The 22633-nt window shown below is 36.6% G+C and overlaps 1 protein-coding gene across 1 annotated transcript in view; it reads right to left on the bottom strand.

Annotated features, from left to right (window-relative positions):
• PUM1 (pumilio RNA binding family member 1) overlaps positions 1-22633 on the bottom strand; it is a 122037-nt gene that overhangs the window by 52735 nt on the left and 46669 nt on the right. Inside the window, exons 6-9 of the mRNA XM_025041390.1 lie at positions 16663-16829; positions 14414-14684; positions 4403-4496; positions 2919-3035 (exon numbers count right to left, since the gene is read on the bottom strand). Coding sequence (XP_024897158.1) covers positions 2919-3035; positions 4403-4496; positions 14414-14684; positions 16663-16829 — 649 coding nt within the window. The remainder of the gene's footprint in view (positions 1-2918; positions 3036-4402; positions 4497-14413; positions 14685-16662; positions 16830-22633) is intronic.

The following is a 22633-nucleotide window of genomic DNA, read 5'->3' as shown; positions in this document are numbered from 1 at the left end:
CTGAACCTCCACTCCACTGCTCAATTTCTAAGTTGATTGGTTTTCCTATTTGTAAAGTCACAGAAGTCATTCAACACAACTACATTCAGACATTGACATATGAAATTTTAAATGTAAGTCAAAGTTGAAACAAAGAGAAACAAAAAAAAAATGTAACATCTTGACTTATTATAGATCTGCTGAGTATATATCCTAAACAAAACTAGGCTTTCTGCTCTAAACTAAATTATCTGTTCGCCTTCTTTGACAAGGAGCTACAGCTGCAGTCTCTGCCACACAGAGTAGGCAACAGAGAGATAACAGAGCTATACAGACAGCAACCTGGATGTGACAGAAATCTAAACCATAGAATTTTCTGAAGCTGGTGGCTAGAAACATCAAGGCTGCCTACCTCCCAACCAAGACAAAGGCTCAAAGCCAGCTCCTCACATCTGCTAAAACACATCTCCAATTAGAACCCTCCTAATTAAAGCACAAAGTTCAAAATATTTGCAACTTGGTTAATAATAATCCTGCCTTACAATGGAGTTCCAAAGAGCTGTTTCAAATTCAGCTGTTCTGACATTAATCCTATAGAAACATATACTTAAGTCGAAATAAATTGGTATAGTTTTTGTTCCTCCATTTTAAGTTTCTAAAGTACCAAAAAAAAAAATTATATTACTATCTAATGATGCTGACATTTTTAATTTTGTATTTTCTGTACCTGTGGACTTAACCAAAATCAAGAAGCTCTGTTTATAAGGGTGCCCACTGTGAAACACTGCATCTGCTTAGAAAAGGTATGTCACAATTGAGCTATTTTATTGTAATAAGCAAATGGGTTAAATGATTTTTATCAGAACCTAAATAGTCTAGAAACCATGCCTCCAAGTTAAAGAGAGTAGTGGGCCCCCCAAACTCATCTACCTAGTGTTTACAAAGAGGAGTGATCTTGGGCAGTTAAAGAATCAAAGATAAAACATAATGAAGTCCCAGCCTGTGCCTTGGTTTCCTCCCCTGCAAAATGGGTGTAATAGGTGTTAGGGTATTGCCACATCTACCATAAAAGGTTGGGCTGTAACCTATAATGATATTCCCAAGGCTCCCCTCAAAAAGTCAACAAACAAACCTCTCAGTTGGGCACAGACAGCTGTTATGTAAACTTTTAAACTCAGAAAGGTATGTCAAAAGGTATAACATTTCCGGTTCTCTATGAAAGCACTTAAGTCATATTCATTCTGGCTCAGCTAATGAGTAGAAAAAGCCAGATTCTGTTCGCCAAACAATGATCTCAGTGAGGACAAGTGTGTCATATCTTAGACAAGTTTGCTGTTTAAATAATGTTACTGTAAGTTAGTAGAGGAAGAAAGTACAGAAAAGACAATTTAAGATAACATAGATTATTACACAGTATAGTGCACACATGGGTCTGGAGTTAGATCTGGATGAAATCCCAACTGTACAACATTTAAATTGTGTGATCTCAAAAAGACAGCTCTCTGAGCCCCAAACTCTTTAATTTGTAAAATCGTCATGTAACAACTCAAATGAAAGAAAAGCACTCATCGCAATGCCTGGCAAATAATTAATAAAGAAAGGTTCTATAAATATTAACAGTGGTTAGCAAAGATCATTCTGCTAGGAAGAGCTTTCTATTTCTCCCCAAAACACGGGGGGCTGGGGACCGGGGAACGAAACTGCCTATGTTCCCATCAAAAGTCTATGCCAAAATGGACACAATTCTAAAGAAATACAAACTTACATACTGCATTTGAGTTCATAATTGCAAATCACAAGCTATATAAAAAGTGAAATCTCACAGGGATATTTAGTCATGATTAACATGACTTAGAGGGATCTCTCCCCCAAAGAATATTTACTTTGGATTTAGTCTGTCCTAATGTTGAAATCAATCTACCATACATTTATGACCCCACTATGGTGACAGCAACTGTGCCAAAAGTGCCTGCTTTTGAAAGAGTTTAGTCTCAAGGGCAGGAGGAGGAAACTACTCATGTATACATCCACAAGCAATAATAAGTAATAGAGAATGAATAGGGAAGGGTTAACAAAGAAAGGCTTTCTAGAGGTGGCAATAAGTTAAGGATGCTTCCCAGGCAAAGAATGGGGGGAAAATTGACTACAGAAGACTGAGACCATAGTGTCCAAAGACTCAGAGTCCTAGACTAAAGTGATTATCTACGACAAGCTAAAATCAGTTTAATATTACTAGAGTGTATAGTGTGAGCCAATGGTATCCAATTTGGAGGGAAGAAAGTGGCACACCTATAAAGACATCCATAATAAGTCACAGAGAGACCCCCTAAACATAGTGGGTTCCAAACCTCGCTAATCCTCAGAATGCCATGCCAGCGCCTTAAAAAATACTGATTCCAAAGAAGAACAAACCACCACCACCAGCACCACCACTCAAGCAGATTATAATGATCAGCCATGTTTGATAATAACCGCAGTATGCTACATTACGGTGAATAAGACAAAAAGCAATGAAGGATGAAAGAATAATGTCTGTGTTTGAGACAGTTTTCTTGAATTAGGAAGGTAGAAGAGGGAGAAGAAAGAAGCAAGAAAATTAGGACTATGTGAGAAAGTTTAGGCAAAGCTTATAAGGACCCTAACTGTGATAGCCTAGAGATCTGGACAACAGGAGAAATTCCCAAAATATATATGAGCAACTGGTGGCTCTGTAGATCCAAAATACCTATACAGGAGATGGCTGATTAGTTTCTCTTTGGACATGTTCAAGTGTGAGGTTACAACTAAGCCGAGATATCCAACCGGCAGGTAGATGGCACTGGAAATCAGAAGAGTCTCCCAGTGGAGACATGAATTTGTGAGAGAGTATAAAGAACACATGCCCATCTCAAATGACTTTTAGCAGGTGAGAAAATCCCTCGTGTGGCAGAATGTCTCACCTAGTGTTGCTGCTGCAGCCAATCCAGCTGTGTAGGGATCCGTCCCTGGGGGAGCAGCGCTGATGATGTATGGATTGGGGACAAACGCGGCGGGAGCTAAACCTGCTGAAAACATACCTGTCAGTAAAAACAAATTTGACTAAAACTGCAGCCCTACCAAATACCTACACAGTTGGGCTATTCATTCCAGGCTGTTGGTGAGAAAAAAAAGAAAAAAGAAAAAAAAAAAGAGAAGATAGGATAGGTTGAGACTAGAGAGGAATTTTAAAAAGATAAAATCATCCCTATACTAAAGATTATGGTGACATTTATCTTTCATCTTTTTTTTCTACCTCTGCTAAAAAATTATAATTAAAATTGTTATGCAGTTTTAAATTCGGCACAATTTCTAAAAGATTCAAGTTAAAACAGGTTTAACTAGAACAACTTGAAAGACTTTCTAATAGGACGAGGGGTAGATTTTATTTCCATTTAAATCAACTTCCCAGTTTCCCTCAAAGAAAATATATGGGTATTTATTAAAGACAACTATCTACAATTATAAAACACCAGACCTAGGCAAAGGCCTTCACGCCCGGCCTCATAGATCTAGGTGGGAAGCAGGTCTCTTCTTTCACTGCACACCACTATCCATGATTGGAGATCGCCTTTCGTTCAATCACATCATTCTGACACATTAAAAAAAAAAAAGTTCTACTTATACTTGTTTACATTTACAGCACTTTGTTTCAGAGACATTTAAAAGGTTGGGGGAAGGGCAAAAATATACATGTCAAAACTTTAACAATTGCTATAGAAGGGCAAAGCTACTTTAAAACCCAGTAATTACATGGGAATACATTATGAAATTTTTAATATATGTTGCTACTTAATAAGACGAGGAGTTGATATATTTGCAGTCTACAAAACCCCAACATGGACAAAACTACTGTCATTCAATCGATTCAACCAATCTCACTAACAGAGTTGATGCTACTAGTCACTACTGTAAGATTTTTAAATCTTGAAACAGCTCACAGAGAGCAATAATTGTACTGATACTAAGAACCAAGAAATCTTATGAGGTCTAGAAGGTGTGCCAAAAATAAAGAACATAGTTAGAAATAACTGGATGAGAGGAAAAGGCCATTTACTTTAAGGAATTTGTCTGGACTTTTATAATCAGTCTACACCAGCAGTCCCTGACCTTTTTGGCACCAGGGACCAGTCCTCCTATGAGAATCTAAAACCTGATGAACTGAGGTGGAGCTGAGGTGGTGATGCGAGCGCTGGGGAGCATCTGCAAATACAGATGAAGGTTCGGTCGCTCTCCCGCTGCTCACCTCCTGATGTGCGGCCCAGTTACTAAGAGGCCACGGACCGGTAGCAGTTCATGGCTTATGGGTTGGGGACCCCTGGTCTACACTACTGAGTTTCACAGCAGCCAGTATCCTAAAATGGTGGCCAGACTGAAAAGAAGGGAACTCGAAGGCTTAAGGACTTACCAATGTGAGGCTGATGAGCAGCTGCTAGTGCATACTGCTGCTGCTGAGCAGCTGTCAACTGCTGGACAGCAAGCGCATTAGGTCTTTGGAACAGCTGAGGTAAGAAAAAGACACGGTGAGGTTAGAGAAACCGTCTCATGAATAATTTCAAAACCTCTCTGAATAAAAACTTCCATAAACTCTGTTTAGGCATAATACTTTAAACGAAAATGTTCTGATGCTCTTCTCCATTCACAAAGCATCACGATTTTTCACAGTTCTGTTTTTCCTCTCTTTCTTTACCTAATGTGGTATGCCCACTTCCCATGTGCTGCTGACTTTGCAGGTTATATGTTCCTTGAACCATACACTTACACACAAATGCCTTAGTGGTTGTCAACAGGTATGAGGGTCCTGCCTGACCCAAAGCACACTTAAAAATTTAACAAAGGTACCTCAAAATGACTTAGGATGCTGCCCCTAGCGCTGTTATCTCCCTCCAATTCTTTTGACACACCTAGTGATTTAATCCTCACCTACTCGCATTCTGGAAAGGGCAAAGTATTCATTTCTTCCTCAGGCTGCCTCTTCCCAGGGAAATGATATTGATTCCTTCTCCTCAACTAGTGGCTTATCATAATGAGCAGACTAGACAATTGCCCAACCTTTGGGGGCTCCTGAGTTTCCTTAGATACCTATTCTTTTTATGCAGGAAATAAAATGACAGAAGTATAGCTGCTACTAACAAAACTTGAATTACGAGCTCAGACCCAGTATACTTTAGTTTCCAAGAAAGGGAAGGTGTTCAAAGGCCCTGACACTAAGAATATCACAAAGTTCTATGTTAATACAAAGTCAATCACTTACTCATTCATTCTACAAATATTTATGACGCAAATAATACCTGCTAGGCACTGTGCAAGGAGCTAGGGATGTAACAATGAGCAAAATGTGCGCACATTTTAGTATGAATAGTACTGGTGCAAAGAAAGGGGATGCCAGTAACCTGATTTTGCAATACTTTGACACATCTCCTTTCAAGTAGTCACACTAAATACTCCTTTGCTGGCAAAGAGACTAAAAGCACTTACTGAAAGGAACTCCCTAGAAAGGACTTCTACCTACCTGCTCTTTCTACAGCACTTTTCAGCAGCTCAGCTGACATCACTGGATGATATAAAACAGACACCACAGTTCTTGAATTACGCTTGTCCCCATAAAGAGACCTGACTGTTTCAGACATTAGGAAACAATGTCATTCCACCAACTCAGCTTAATTATGATCATGACCGAACTTTTAAAAGGAAGGTTTTACCCTATGATTTGGCCACCTCTATGCCTCAAAGAAATGAGATTGATTTAAAATAAAAAGGAAATAAAGGGTGAATATTGTGAACATACTGGCCAACTTCACCCATTACCTTTCTATGCATTTATCTTTCTAAAAACCAGAGTAAAACCAGTTGTTGCTTTCACAGTATGTCAAAACCATGTATAGACTTCAAAAATACTTTAGAGTATTTTTTTTTTTATTTTCAAAGGTTAAAGAAAAGAAAAATTTCATTATGATGCTGGTAAAAAAGATAGTACTACTTTAAAGGCATTGATTAAACATCAAGTCTTCAAAGAAAATACTGGACTCTGTTGACAAACATATCAAAACTATTGTTCACTTCAGGACGGGAGCCAATCCATACTATGTGGTAACTGTGATCTTGGGATTTTTGCCAAGTTGGTTTCACATTTGTTTTTTTCTAAAGAACAGTCTCATAGTACTCCTAACAATAGAAGACAGCCCACCTAAAAGGGGCAGCCAGGAGGCAGAAAAAAAGTAAAAAAGTGGAAAGTTGATTTTTAAAATTTTTTCCAAGGTTATAAAAATACTTCGTAGTTCCACTAAATACCTACTGTCTCTTCAGTCTCTGGAACTTTCCTAGCCTAAAACATTTTGAAATATTGAAGATATCAGACATTGCTCATGGCTAACCTCTTCCCTCTACCCTGCTATGAACAAAGTAACTCATTGCTTTCCACAAACATTTTTCTGAGCACATTATTAGCGACACTATGACATGGAGATAGGAAAATAAAGATGGGTGTATTCAGAACATAAATATTGAAGTTATCTTGATTAACCAAAAAGAGTACTCTAATGCCATTCCATCTGACCTCTCATTTCATGTTTTTAACATCACTCATTATATGTGTGATGTATCTGTAAATATACATACAAATACACAGTGTGTAAATACCATCAAAGAAGTCGTTCTGCATAACATGAGTTTGTGGTTCTAACCAAGTTATCACACTTTGAAAGTAGGGCCCATCACTTTTAACTAAAAAAATACAGGCCCTCCAAGAATTCCCATCTATCCTGTGTTTGAGAGTTGACTAATATCTCAGTAATTATGGTAAATATGGAATTACTTTTTTTAGTACATTCTGCAGCAAACAATTAACAAAAGTAAATTATGCATCTAGAGCAGGCAGATTTGATTATAGCATAGATTACAATAATTCTGGCAATTCTCTTAATGTAAATGGTCCAATATTAACTGGAAATGAGGGTATTCAAAACAAAATTGGGTAATTGGCAAGTGATGGATTCCAAAGGATCCTGAAAAATGCATACAAATGCCATCTGCTGGGCAAAGCACTGAGCTCTGTAAACATTTTCATGATTTTCACAAAGCAAGCTAATCCTAAGAAACATAATACTGTGCGATTAGGAGAAAATTTTTATTTTAAGGCCAGTATAATAATAAATGTGCCACTACTGATTACAATTTACTTGGGTAGAATTCATAAGTTGTTCAAGAGACTGAATACAGAGGAAAATATAAACAATTTCAAGTGTATCAAGGTTCTTAAAAAGAAATAAAAAAGAAATTTGGGGATTACATAAGCAAGCTGTTTTGACTCCATTCTCTGCCACTATATGACCTTATAGAAGATACCCTGCAGGGTTTTTAATTCCAGAAAAAAATCTGGGCAGTCAAAAACACTCAACATAATGACTAACATTTAGCTGGCATCTTATAAACTATAGTTACTACTATTATTACTGTTGTTATCCATAATAATTGTTAGCATAAAAAAATTGGTGTTGAGTTCAGAATATGAAGGAGTAATATCTAAATATGGAGTTAACAAATGTAAAAGACCACTCCCTCCATACTCCCTCCCCAAAATACAATGTACTGCCAGCCCTGGCTTTTTACCAGTTTAAGACAATATACAGCAGATAGGGAATAAGAACACAAACTCTGGGGCCAAAAAACCTGGATTCTTATCTCAGTTCCACCACTGACTTTCTATGTAACTTTTGGCAAGACGACCTCTCTGTACCTCACTCTCCTCCTCTCTCTAAGAGGGACAATGAGACAATAAAGATAGGTCTAATTCATAAAGTTATTTGTTGTAAGTATTAAAATTAATACATGTAAAACACTTAGAACAGTCCTTTATGTGTGACATTCTTTCTGATGAATGGAAGAGCACCTCTACAGCTCCTCTCCCAACAAGGCAGCCCAGGATGGGGAAAGCACAAGTCAAGACTTTTCAATGTTAAGTCAATGTTAAGTTCAATGCAAGTCAAGGGTCAATGTTAAAGTCCAAATCCCAATGAGTTCATGAGTACCAACTGCTCTCGGCAGGCCACAAAGATAACGAGAAAGGGGGAAAAAAAATTTCTTTGTTTTGTTGATGAGTACTTTTTACAATATCTCCATGCAGAAAAAAAAACTATGAATGCAGTTGAATCTGAAGGTGAGACAACTCCACATATCCAAAGGTTTTATGTTTCTAGTACTAGGTCCAAAGGAAATAGCCTGGAGCTAGAAACCACAACATAGATGTTTGGAAGCTTGCAGAATATGACCTTAAGGAAGTCTCTTAGCTTCATGATGTCTTAACTTTCTTATCTGTAAAAATATAATAGCTGCCCTATCTCGTGGGGCTGTTGTCAGGATTGACAGAGAAAAGCCCTTTGGAGCACTAAAAGTATTTACGCTAACAGTGGGACTATTAATTTTTAATAAAGAAGTATATCGTACGTAGAGCCAATCCTCGGTACATAAACTTGTAAAAATTTGCTATTTAAAGCTTCCAGATCAAAGCCCATTTTTGACCAGGTTATCTGAACAACCTCTTAATCAAATGCTAGCTAACATCAGCATTTTAATGGTGATTAGCTCATGACACTTATAGGACAATCTTCCTTTCATTTAACATTTAACCAGGATAAATGATCAACTAACAAATACAATGATTTCTGGCTTAACAGGTACATACAAACATTGCTGATGAATTTTAAAACTTAGAAAAATTCTTTACATACATTTCTTTAACAGATGAAGACTCTCAATCCAAAATAAATCATTTCTAAATACAGTGGGGAAAAATAAAACATATCTTTCCTCCAAGTAAATTAATATCTTTTGAAGAAAATCATATCATAAAATTTCAACAGTCAAATAACAATAAAGAGGTAAGCTTCAACTGACCGAATGCTAGCTAGTATCAATATTTTAACAGTGATTATTATGCACATGACACTAATAGAACAATCTTCCTTTCATTTGTAAATTGAAAAGCCAAAAATATTAAATATCCACATTAAAACTATGCACACACTTGGCCTCATAAGAAAAATATTTAATCACTACCACACTTTTAAAAACAGTGCATGCCAACTTCCTCTTCCATCTGACTAGAACTGTGAAGGAATAAATATAGTATTTCAATTATGACTTTCAGACTATTTTCTCTTTGTTAAAATTCATGCTTAACAGGTAACAGTTTTAGTACATTAGTATACAATTTTATAAAATATGCTATATTTGGCTATTTTTAGATTCTAAATAAAGAATATCAACAATTAATCTGATTAAACTATACTGACATAATCCTGGCTTTGGTTTCTGCTATGCAGGATTGTAATATAATATAACCTAGTAATAATTTTCTAAAATACACTTAGGGAAATATAATGGTTTCATAATTCTTTATTAAAATGAAGAATATTGCTCAAGCATCATTACACAAAATAGTATAAACACATTACATAAGAACTGCTGACTATGTTTTCCAGGATTAAGGAGAAGACAATGAGGGGAAAGTATGAAGAAAGGGGGAAAATACTCCAGAAACATCAATGAGCATTTCAAACTACCCTTAATTAGGGCTTCTTAACCCCAGGTAGGTCTCTCTACCTGGGATAGGTAAAATTATCTTTACTTTCACAAAATTTAGCATGTCCTTCAATTATGATTACAAGTAACATACCACATTAACATCTGTAACTTAATCACCAAGAAAAATCACAAACATTTTCAGGTTACTTCACGATTGTTAGACATCCCAAAATCTTGTTTATGCTCATTATAATAGCTAGTATACCTACTTTTTCATGCATATGATAAAGCACATTATTAAATTTGTTGTTAAATATTTTATATAATTGGCTTCCTTTGTAATCCCACTTACTCTACACATTTTAAAGCATTCTGGGAATTCAGTCCACAGATGTCACCAAATTGCTAAGGGGTTCATGGCACAGAAAAAAGGAATCTCTGCTCTAGATAAATCTTAGAAAAGTAAAGTTCTTGATTAACAGTGACTAGCCAAGTACAATTAAGTGTGTAACGAACTAAATAAAAAATATTTTCTGTATTTCAGGCTGCTCTATCTATATTATATATCTCAATACAAGCTGATATTAACAGTTTTATAAAACCATCTTATTAAGCCAAATCAAAATCCTGATTAAAAGGATATAGGACATAAGATTGTCAATTTCCAAACCAGATTCCCTCATAAAATCACAAGAAAGCTACCCTATTAATTATAGCAAATACCACCCCCCCCACCCACACACACACACAAAGTTAGCCTTTGATACCTATTTAAGAAAGCCAAGAAAAGAGAACAGGATGTACAGAAAAATATACGCCATAATAGGTATCTGGTTCAATGCTCATAATCATTAACATTGCCTGGGACTCAGGCCCAGCTCCCAAGGCCTTTGTGATCTGGACTCAGTACCCAAACCTATCTCCTTTTCCCATCCTACATGTATCTTCTATTCTTGTCAGCCTATAACCACACCATGGTCATTTCCATCTCCACCCCTCTCTCTTAACTGCAGTAGTATATACCTCCGCCTGTCTTTCAAGCTAGGTCTAGGCAACCCTGGTCCTCATCAAGCCCTCCCCTAATCTAAAAGCATGACTGACCAACTAATTTAGTTACTTAGTTCCTCAACTGTTCCCCAATTGTTTCATGTATGATAGTCTTACTATGAACACTAGCTCTGTTCACTATGTGCAGAACCTAAAGTTCCTGGAAAAACACAATAGTCAACAGTTAACTGATTAACATGGGTAAGAGAATGTCTAAACTAACAGTGCAAAAAATTACACCATAATAATTAAGTCAGTCATTCCTTCTTTAAAATGTTTTGTCACTGCCTATAAAGCAGCACAGCAAAGTAGGTAAGACACACAACACTATCCATGCAACCTCACTGGTTTTCAACCTCAACCACCAACTAGGGTGACTGCTTCTACATTATCTATTGAACAGATATACTTGTTAAGTTTCTAATGTTAGGTATTTAATTTTACTATTTCCTCCGATGAGATTTTTATTCTTTTCCTGGTATAAACAAGTTTGCAAGGTCACAGCTCATGATCACCTCTTCCATAAGTCCTTCCTTCCCCAGAGAACAGAGTATGTTCTCTCTTCTCTACAGTTCCTAGGTCACTGGCATGACTGGCCTTATCTCTTGTCATCAAGTACTTCTTTGCACTATTTAAATGACTAAATGAGTCACAGTAACAAAACAGAGCCATGGGGTAAGGGGAGACTATTCCATTCATGAAGTATGCTTGGCTACAGGTGAGAACAAAAAATGTGAACAGAAGATTAAATCTGCAGTCCACGTATGTGATCTCCCTAAAACTGCCACAAAATTTGGTCTCAAAAAGAATTATGTATATTTTTCTGATGAGAAGACCATAGCTTTTGATCATATGACAACAGAGGGCTGTGGCCCTAAAAAGGTTACATAGTGATCCAGGAGGTAAATTTCCTAGATATAATACAGGTCTAGTTATTTGTGTATGAGGCACAGGCTAGTGGGCTAGATCTAAAGGACTCACATATTAGAATATGCCAGGCCTCAAAAAGTGGCCTCCAGATCTCTCAGAAAGCTAGTTTCAAATGTTAGTTTTGGGAAGCATATTAAATATGGGAGATGTTCTGAGATATTATAATAGGGATATGGAAAAAGTTCCCTACAAACTTGGGTCTGCTAAAGCTAAGCAGAGGACACAGAGGGGACAAGCTCCAGGCCTTATTCTCAAGAAACTTACATCTAGCAAGGGCTATTAGACAAGTAAATCAAAACACAAGGCAGAATATGGTGATTCCTTTTAGGAAAGTACAAAGCACTACAGAATTCAAAGGAGAAGACATGACAACTTTAGGGTTTTTGTTGTTGTTGTTGTTGTTGTTTTTGACATTTTAAACTTTTTATTGAAGCATAATACATATACAGAAAAGTGCACCTACCTTAAATGCACAGCTCTCTGACTTATAAATTGAATACCCCCTGGGGAATCAACACCCATATCAAGAAACAAAACACTTGGAGGGAGGAAAGGAGGAAAGAGACTATAAATAGGACAGCTCAGGTGGTCTTACAATAATCCACCTAGCTGCTGTTCTATGTGGATTTCTCTATCTGTTCTACTTTATAACAGAAAGGGCAAGACTGACATGACAATTTTTTGATTTGGAGATCAAGAAAAGTTAAGAACACTGGACCTTAAAGAATGAGAATAATTTAAATTAGTAGAAATGGAAAGGGGAATAAAACGTGATGAAAAGTAAAGGGTAAGAAAGATTGGAGAGATAAAATGTAAGAATAACAATTTCCAGTAGAAAAAGGATCTTCCCTTCTTAACTACTACTGGCTTCTATGTAGGAACCTTTGAGAGGTTAAGGGTCTTGAAGATACTTAGAAGTCTTGAGCCACTGGTTCCCAGGCATGTTATTATTAGGGTGTCCAGTACAAGAATGTGTAAAACAATCAACTCAGAAAAGCAAAGATTATGGGCCCATGGGATAAAACAACAATTAATCACATCATATGATGATGGTGTCTCTGTGTAACAATGCCCCTATGTTACAGCAACCACTACGTTTATGTGAAGCCAGAACCTAAAAACAATTACAAAATTATAATGTTCCTTTTCAAAATTTGCTGAAATGGGATTCACGGTGAAGGCACCTCAGGTTTTTAAATGTGAGTGGGTGTTGTGTTTTATTAATCGTGTTAACTACCTGTGGGTGTACAAAAGTATATCCATCGTTCAAGTTCTAATACTTATCCAGCCTCCCAAAAAACTGGTAGAACTATTTTGAAACCAGAGATGAGTAAATCAAGAGAATTTCAACTCTGATTATGAAGTAAAGAACAACTAAATGAAAGTGAATCAGATTTTCATTCATTAAGAGGTTGGAGACAAACATTTCTTAAATAACGAGCAAAGGGTTAAATTGGGAATGGAAGCCTAAGAACGAGAAATGGCCACAATTCTAAGGGTTGTTAGGGAACTCAGACCAAAAAGACAGAGTAAAATAAAGAATTTAGACAAACTTTTTGATATAACTAGGTTAAAGGATCCTGATTAGGAACAGTCTACACTCACAAACCTCAATTTAGACAGAGAAATTGCCACATTGAGATTCTAAGCTGGACAAGTTGAAATTTACACAGTAATATCATGTCCCTATATTTGTTGGTGTGGAACAAAATATTTTGTTCAGCACCTAAAGTAATTTCTGGCTTCACTCAAAACTGCTGTTTGAGGATTCATTGTGAAAAATGGCAAAACCATGAAAGACGACTATTTCTTATAAAGAAAAAGCACAGAAAGTCAATTTTCATAAAGAGGTGGGCACACCTACTGGGAACTACAGGGAGAACTGTACACTGTATCAGTATGCTCTCTCTGGATAGTTTATAATTAAACCTAATATATCCATCTTATATGAGCGTAGAGCATATGCACATCACAAAATCCCTTTTAAGAAATTTCTTTTTGTAAACTTCATATGGTTAACTTTATTATCCAGTTGTCTATTAATCAAAATTTATTTAAAATCAGCTATTTATGACAACTAAAGGAACATTATGGTACAATGGATCTCCAAAAGACCATAAGTCAATTTCCCCCATAGTTAAAGGATTTCTAAACTTCAAAATGAGATGTTAACCTTTCAAACCTAGAAGTTTACATTTACATTCCAGTCCAAAATTAAGGTGTATCAGAAATCCATGGCCCATCAAACTGCTCCAGCCACAAGGGAGAGCCTGTGGTACTACTTATCAAGATCAGGAAGCTACCTGCCCCCTTTTTATAATACAGACAGCTGGTTTTCCTTTTTTAAAAAAGAAAAGGATCAGTAAACCCTAGAGTGAGCCATACCATGCCTTCAAAACCAGAAGGCATAGATGCAGTAATTTCTATGGGTTATGAATAAAAGAGCCAAATAATTTCACTGTAGATTTTGTTGAGTGATTTGTGTGTATTTTTCCCCTAATGACATTCTCTTTTAAAAGGCACTAACTCATTTAATTTTAATACTTTAAAAAATAAAACAAATCGATAGCATCACAGTCACATTAATCTTCAGAAAGATTAATTTAGCATCCAAGAGGATTGTGTTACAAGAGGTGACACCACCTCACCCACTCTCCAGGCCCTGGAGAGAGAGAGAAGCCAAAGGAAGTTAGTTGTAGAAGAAGGTGGTCTCTTGCTGATAACCTCAATATGAGAATCAGCTTCTTGAGGGAGAAGACACAGAGACTTTGTAAACCCACGTAACTGCTGGGTTAAGAAGGGCTGGCTATCGATAGCCTAAAATAATGCCACCCTCCTCCCATTCCCCCCATTCTTAGTTCCTTGAATAATGGGCTGGCTGGAGGGAGAATAGAGAAAGTGACAGAGACACACACAGTACCTGTTGTTGAGAATTGTAGTCAAAAAGTCCCACAGTTGCTGCTGCTGAGTCCACAGGTACCTGCGTGCCTGAATAATCAAACTGAAGAGGCTCCATGCCCACATGTTCCATGGGGTCCAAAGGGACACTCTGGGACTCCATGTTGGAGAAATCCTCCACAGGCTTGGCACCATTGGTGCTGGTCAGCTGGGCTAAGCCCTCAGAACCATTCTGGTTTGGACCCAGAAGATCCACTTCATTAGCAGAGTTCTGGCAATTACCAGGGGTACGGCTAAACAGAGAAAGTAAAGGGCATTAAACCTTATTTTGAGCGGGGAGGGACACTACAGCCACCCAAGTTTAAGGACAACGTCCATGATACAGCTTATTATCAACAGCACTTAAAACTACTTCTACAAAACAACCAGAGACCCTTTAGGGTGCTTCCATGTAATATCCTCTAAAATGACTCTTCTATTGCTTGCCTTCCCACCACAACCCATCCCTTAAATTCACATTTACTGCTATTAATTTACAATCCCTTTAAACAAGGGGCTCAGATTTGAGGAACATTGGATGAACTAGAAAAAACACTGCCTGTGGCATCCATGAAAACAGAGATCCCAAAATGCAGATAGTAAAATATGTCCCCCTAAAGCAACTTCTTCTACTCTTTAAACATAGAAACAATGGAAAATAGTTTCTAAGGGGGAAGTTCTACATCTGAGAATGACTCTATTTTTTAAAATTACACTTTTTATAGAAGTGAAAATTTTTTTCTGTATTATCTAGGTATACTGGCCAATGCTAAAACTGTCTTTTTTCCCCCTTCTAAGAAACTAGAAGCAGACCATTACAAAACAAATTTATTATTCAGCATATGCCCCTGCAGAGGAGACAACTCCAAGAATTAATGTGAGGATATAATTTACCATCCAAACCAGGACACTGCTACTAGCAAAAAGGGGCACTATTAATAAATATCCTAGGACATAGGCATAAACAAGGATTGTCCTGGGGAACCCAGGACATGTGATCACCACCCTATGTAAAAGGATTGCAGGACTTTATGATTCCAAATTAGACTAATATAGAATAATATTATAATCTAGTCAGAGAAGAATAGCCTATATTATATACATTTCATCTCTAAAAGAAATCCTACAGCTGGTACAAATTAAAGCTATAGTCGTGTTCCTTAATACACAGGCCCTACCATCACCATCACCAGCCCTGCTGTCAAATACCACAAAACGCTGCTAACAGGCTGCTTGAGATTCAGAATGGAGAGGCTACCCAAACTCACTGAAAGAACTCAGGTAAGTGTTTATACCTCTGTGCCTCAAATTTCTTCGAGAGACTATAATTATTTACACTCACAAGATACAAAAATTCAATTAGAAATACAAAATGAACATTGTTCTATAAACAATGATCCAAAATGTATATTTAATATTGGCTTTGGTAAATATTAGATGTGTGTGCGTGTGTGTTTAGACACACACATATTAGTTTTAGACTAACATTAATTAAAATTATTCAAAATTAAATTCTCTATCTGTACACCACTGACCAAAGTTTTTAGATTTTTAAAATTATATACCATCACTAAAAGTTATCTACATTAATGAAGAATACTTGCCAAACGTGGAAGACAAATATAAAATATCGCTTTAATATTCTGTATGTTAGATTATAAGGTACAACCTGCAAATCAATCATGACCAGAGAAAGAATGAAAGGCATCCGTGGAAGGAACGTAATTAAGTCATTTAAGTTCTATCTCTGGTTTTTCAAAATGAGGAAAATAATATCTGACCGACCTTCTTCAGAGGTAGCTTATGAGTCTCAAATGAAATAAGTTCTCAACTGGTTTTCCCTCTAACACACCAGAGAGATATGACAAATTTCCATTAGTAACTATAGTTTATCCCAAGATAGTGATTTGGGACAAATTTGGGAAAAGTCCATTCTGGATGATTTTTGATATCTGAGAATCATGAAATGCTCTTTATGGAATCAATCAGCAAATTATAGAGCCCTATACAAATGCAAAATCTATTGTTTTGGCAAAGCACCAGGCATTGACAGCTCTTAGAAAATTCCGCCTTCTTAGTTAATTTCCAGTCTTTGTGGTATGGCCTACGACTAGACCCGATTCTTAAAAAGGACACATAAGGAAGGAAAAAGAAAACCAAAATCAAAATAAAACTAAAGCAAAACAAAAACCCATAACCCCATTCAAAAATCGAAGTGTAAAACATACAAACCTAAAATCTTTGACGTCTGCGTCAATCCCATTCTGCACTGGTAAACCATTGGTCTTGTCCATCACATCACCCTCCTCCTTCAAATCTCCTAGCTTATCTCCATCAAAGGTACCCTTGTTCTTCTTTTCACCTTTGTCGTTTTCATCACTGTCTGCATCCCTTGGGCCCTGTTTAAAAAATAGCTTCAGCTTCACTAATCATCATCAACTAATAATAGTGGGCAACCACTGTGTTCACCAGACTACACTAGATGCTAATTAGAACAGGATAGTATCTGGCCTTTCGAGACATTACAATCTAATTAACAGACAACACAGAGGCAGGAACACTGCAGAAAGTCTTGCCAAATGGGGGAGACAGACATACATTTATGTTACAGAATTTAGGACAGTTTTACCATGCCCAATAGCCCACCAAACCCATTCTTTTTCTTTCTAACCCAAAGCCTGGCCACAACTTCATATCTCATAGTCTCACTTCTCTACTCTCAATTTTAACTCCATATAACTAACTACACGACTCCTAATAAACCCCAGGTATGGCAGCTAACAGTATAGTTGGAAAAGTGTTACGTCTACCAAAAAAAAAGAAAAGGGGAAAAAAAAAGAAACCTCTTGCTTCACCAATGCCTATGTAAATTCCTCCTCACTTCCAAATATTGACAAGCTAAGTGTGGTCTGACATCATCTAATTCAATTATTCTACATTTTATCTTGAAATACACGCCCTGCCAATTTGCACTACCACTACCACCCAGTTCCACCCTATGTTTCATAGCTTATTGCATCACTAATTCAACAATCATCCTTAACTAATTTTTTAACTGTTCAAAACATGTTAAATCTAGCTGTGAAATTCTTTCACCAAGAAGTGTTTACCTGTTGTCTTCCACTATCTGCCTGTCCCATACCAGATTCTTTTGAGACTACATGGAAGATTGTTAGGCTGAAATTACTGATGCAAGAGATTTTATCTCTGAAGTGTTTCAAACTATGTACATTGAAAGAATGAACCTAAAAAGAATGGATGTGGTGCCAAGCACGTTGATATCCTATCTTCAAAGGAAATTCAATCTAACTCTTCTTACCAACAACGCTAAGACCTGGACAAATAAAGCAAAGGTGCCTTGACTTCCAAAAAGAAAAAGAAGAAGTGGTATAGTGACTTGAAATGGTACAGAGAACTTGGTAAAACCTTACCAGATGTTAAGAACCTTTGCTTTTGTAAAAGCAGAGAGAGGGAACCTTGCTTGTCCCCACCACTGATATCTGGTTTAAGGAAGAAACAAACACACTCAGACCAAATTAAAACTTCTGCTAAAACACAAGATCCAATCAGAAGATGAGAGCTGCTGCACAGCATTTCTAGTCACAATCACATTTCAGTGGGGGCAAATCAATGCGAGAGGCTGGAGCAGCAGACACTTAGTTGTGAATGGGTAGGCCTACAAATGTAAAATAAGCGGATGGTCTCAGAGTGCTTTTTAAAGATCCCTGGCCCAGAAAGGGGTACTCGTGTACCTTGACGCTATTCGATCTTTAACTACCAATTCAGAGCCCATTTTACTTTCAAAATCATTCTCTGTTCAAATGTAACACAGGAAAAAGATTTCATGGTTAATATGAACAAAGGAACATGTACAAGAAGGAACTCAGAAAGGATAAACAACTTAGTTATATGTGGCAACAAGATGATAAGTTATAGTTTTGGCAGTCACTGAGATGTGACTTTCAGAGTAGAATATTTAAAGTATAAGACTGTGGTTCAAAAAGAGTGACAGCCAATTAAGCACTACATTGAGATCCCAATGCAGAAATGAAAATATGACAGGATTCTGAAGACAGAAAGACCTTTCTAAATGTCCAGAAACAACAGCTCCCTCCTACTGCAAAGGTAAACTGACAGAAGCTGTGTGTTCATTTTCATATCCTCAGCACTAAACACAGTGCCTGACAAAGTAAACTGGATGACAAAAAAATCCTGCCAAACTGAACTGCTAAAATAATAAGGATCCTCTCATTGTCTTTATCATCAGATAAGAGTCACAGGGGAGATATGGTTTAGATAACAAACAACTCTTCATGAATTAGACATCATCAGTGTCAATAATAAAAGAGTTTTAGAAGAATCACCCCACTAACACACCTAAGTCACTTCCCACAAATCTATAAATCAAGTCACTGGCTCAGGAAGAACAGTTCAGCTCCAATTTCTCACAGAGTTTAGAAGGTTTACAGGCAAAAATAGGAAGAAAATAGAATTAAAAAGCAGTAGGAAGTTTCACCAACAAGCAAGAAATCTAGTAGACAAGGCGACAGCTCTGTGTTATCTTTCCTCAGTGACCCTTCCCAAGGACTTTTTGAGAAGCTGCTCAGCCTGTCTGGAAGCCAACCACTCCGGCCTGGAAACTTGGCCACTGATACTTACATTTTCAATTATACTGCCAAGGGCTAGATTTTCAAAGGCAATATTATATAGTCCATTCAAATAAAATATACCTACCTAGTTTTCTACTCTAAATAGGCTATTAATGCCTCAGTAGAATAGTAGGTTCTTCCTATTTGAAGGTGAAGGCCCCAAGGGAGGCTTCCATTTCTTGATGTGGATGGTTACATGGGTGTATTCATTTTGTGGAAATTCATAAAGGTGAACTTTTATGACCTGTACACTTTTCTGTACACAGGTCCTATTTCAATAATAAGTTTACTTAAGAGAAAAAAGTTCAGTAAATCAACAGCCCTAAAATGGCTGACATGAAGTCTGATTTCTGAATGATACCAAGAGTCAAAAATTTGTTATTAAAAGAGAATGCAGGGTTCAGGATCATAAAACTGGTCTCTCAGATATGTGAAGGCCCTACAGAGAGAATATGGGTATAAATGGGCTGGTACATTTTATGAGATTAAAAAAAAAATTTTTTTTTTTAAATATTTAAGATAAGGTAGCCATAGCTACATGATCTTTAAGAAAATGCTAACTCAGATTACACAGAACCTATATTCTATCTCAACTGCTGACATTTACTGGTCATAGGACTTTGGACAGGTTATTAAACCTGAGCCTTTTAGTTCTCTCATCCATAAACAAAGATAATTTTCTTTAAAACATAACTTTGCTGCAAACGTCAATGAAATAACGCACATGCAAAAATTTGTAAAGTATAAATCATTTTATACAAAGGTAATATTAGTAAAAGCTATACACTGGGATGGTATTTCTTATGTAACATTATCCAATAAATCAAGATTAAAAAGCTTAAATGTCCCAATTAAGTGGTTTAACTCTAATACAAGTGTCTAGGCAATCTGGCCCTAACAGGCACACTACTTTTTCCACAATGCAATGGCTCTATGATTGGTGTTGGGCATCACAATCTTTTTAAAATTTACAAGTGTCTGGGCTCGCTCCCAGAGATTCTGATTTAATTGGTCTGTAGAGGCTCCCACAAATGTTATAAACAGTTCTCCAGTAAGCACCTGCACTTACAATTGAGAACTGCTGTAATTAAGTCCAACATAAGCATCATAATGGTAAAGTTTATGTTTTGCTTGTCATATATTACCTAGTACATAATAGTATGAAAGTCTATTAGCTAAACAAAAGAAAAAAACAAAGGACTAATAGCATCTTTTTGTGGGCTTCCTTTACATGAATGTTAACCCAAACCTACAGTTCTCAAATACAGGCTTCAGTGAGTGCTCAAAATGCAAGTGGCCAAGTCCAATCGAAATTTCAAGAGTGGGGCCAGGAAGGGCTCTGAGAGACCCCAGATCTACACAGAGGCAGAGGAATATGTTTCACTGCTAAATATCAAAGAACTGAGAGAAGAGCAGAAGAGAGATAAAAGAAACACATATTGTGGAAATCATAGTCCATTCATTTATGGCTCGGCATCCTCAAAGCCTCACAAAACAGGAGGAATATTTCAGAGAATATCTACTAATTCTGAGTGAAGCCAGAGAAATGAGAATTTGATTTCTCCTCTTATTGCAGGGATCTGACCACAAAGCTCCACATGGCAGGAGTTAACATTCAATTCAATGAAATTAGTAATTTTTCTCTCTTCTAAAAGAAAATAGTTTACGTGTTTGATATACTTGAGTCCAGAAACTATAACATGAACTAAAAGCATGGTTTCTCCTATATACACTTATCTGTTTTTTACAAAATGCCCAAAACCTAAAACGTCAATTTCCTTTAAAGTTCAGCAGTTTATAGCTCCACTGGTAAAAAAAAATAATAATAATTTTTTAAAAAAAATGAGTAACTAGCCATGTGATTTACTCTTTTAAACTGACATTAAATATTAGTAAGGCCTTCAACTAATAAACAAGCCAATATAGCATAATAGAAAGCAATATAGTTAAGAACTAAAATTAGTCAAAGTTTGGATCCAGGTCCCATCAATTCCCTTCTAAGTCTTATTTTTCTCATCTACAAATTCATTGGGACAATAGTATCTGTTTCAAAAATTAAATAAGGCAATTCATAAAGTACAATTCTTCACAAAAAAAATTCTTAGCAGTTTTCACATATTCCCCGCTGCTTTTTTTCAGACACACCAACCCTCACCCCTAGACCCCCAAAGCTTCAAAATTGCTGGTCATCTTATGTTTTTCCCCCAAAAAACTCTTATGGCTCTAAACATTAGACCCTTTGTCTCACCAATTTTTCTGAGATATGAGTACAGAATCAAGCCACCACCAACTACATTTCATCAAATCTGAGACACCATTGATTTATAAGACATACCATCATTTTATGTGCTGCTAAGAAGGAAACAGTGGCAATTAAACTATGACATATTATCATTTGAAAGATGCATCCCAATTTCAAAATGAACAAAGTAAGGGCTATGCGCTTTAGAAAGAGTGAACACAAAATGTACCAGGCACTGCATATATGATCACCTAATTCCTGGTGTGCAGAAAGGTAAGAGTATTGCTTGCCCTCTGCTGTGGTAACCATCAGATCCAGGAGGAAAAAGAATATATATTTTAAATGTGTAGAATGGTATTTGTTGTTCTTACAGAAATGAAAACAAACCAAAAAAAAAAGGTTTTCTATAAGTTTTTTTTTTTTTTCCCTCTAGTCAATATATAAAAAGCTTGACTCTGCAAAGTAGAGCATGTAGATTTCTTGCTCAAAGAAAGCTCAAATCTGAAGGGGCTCCACCCTATCAATAAAATTTTCTGAATTTGATCCACAGCTTCCTGGTAATTTACACTTCCAAGAAAATTGTCTTCTAACAGTATTTATCAGACATTAATGTACATACGAATCGCCTGAGGGTCTAAAATGTAGATTTTGATTCAATAGGTCTGGGGTAAAGGCTGAGATTCTGCATTTCTAATTAGTTCCCAGGTGATATTAATGCTGTTGGCCTATGGACTTTGTGGAGCAAGGTCTTACAGTGTTTACAAAGCACTTTCATATATATTACACAACCATATGTATTAGATTTGGGGTTTTTTTTATTATCCCCATTTTGCAGATGAGACTTAAACACCTGGCTTCCACCTGTATTATACTGCACCAAGTTTTCAAACAAAATCAAGTAGCACTGGTTACAATAAAACAAATGCAGTGAAGACTAGAAAAGCAAGTCATTAAGTTTTACAACCCAAATGAATTGCTATGAGTTTGCATGCAGCCTCCAGGTCAGAAGGCAGTCTATACAGACAAGTAGTAGGCCTTCCTAATACGTTTTTTCTAAAAATCTTTCTTCCAAGGTTAGGGTGGTCTTCACCATAATCAAAGTTTAGTGCAGTTTTCTCATTTCCTTAGACACCATAAACCGGAAAGACAGAAATTATGATCCACTTGTCTGACTGGCTAGGCTTCAATCTATTTGAAGATCAGCCGATATTTCAAAAAACATTCAACAGGGTCTTTAGATAGGCAATTTCACCCAGTGGCCTAAAAATACAGTAGTTATATGTGATTTTCTAAGCATTCTGAGCTTTTTTTT

This window comes from Pteropus alecto, unplaced genomic scaffold, assembly GCF_000325575.1.
Source record: "Pteropus alecto unplaced genomic scaffold, ASM32557v1 scaffold39, whole genome shotgun sequence".
In the NCBI taxonomy this organism is placed as follows: Eukaryota; Metazoa; Chordata; class Mammalia; order Chiroptera; family Pteropodidae; genus Pteropus; species Pteropus alecto.
Note: the sequence above shows the minus strand (reverse complement) of the source record. Positions and strands in the feature narration are given on the sequence as shown.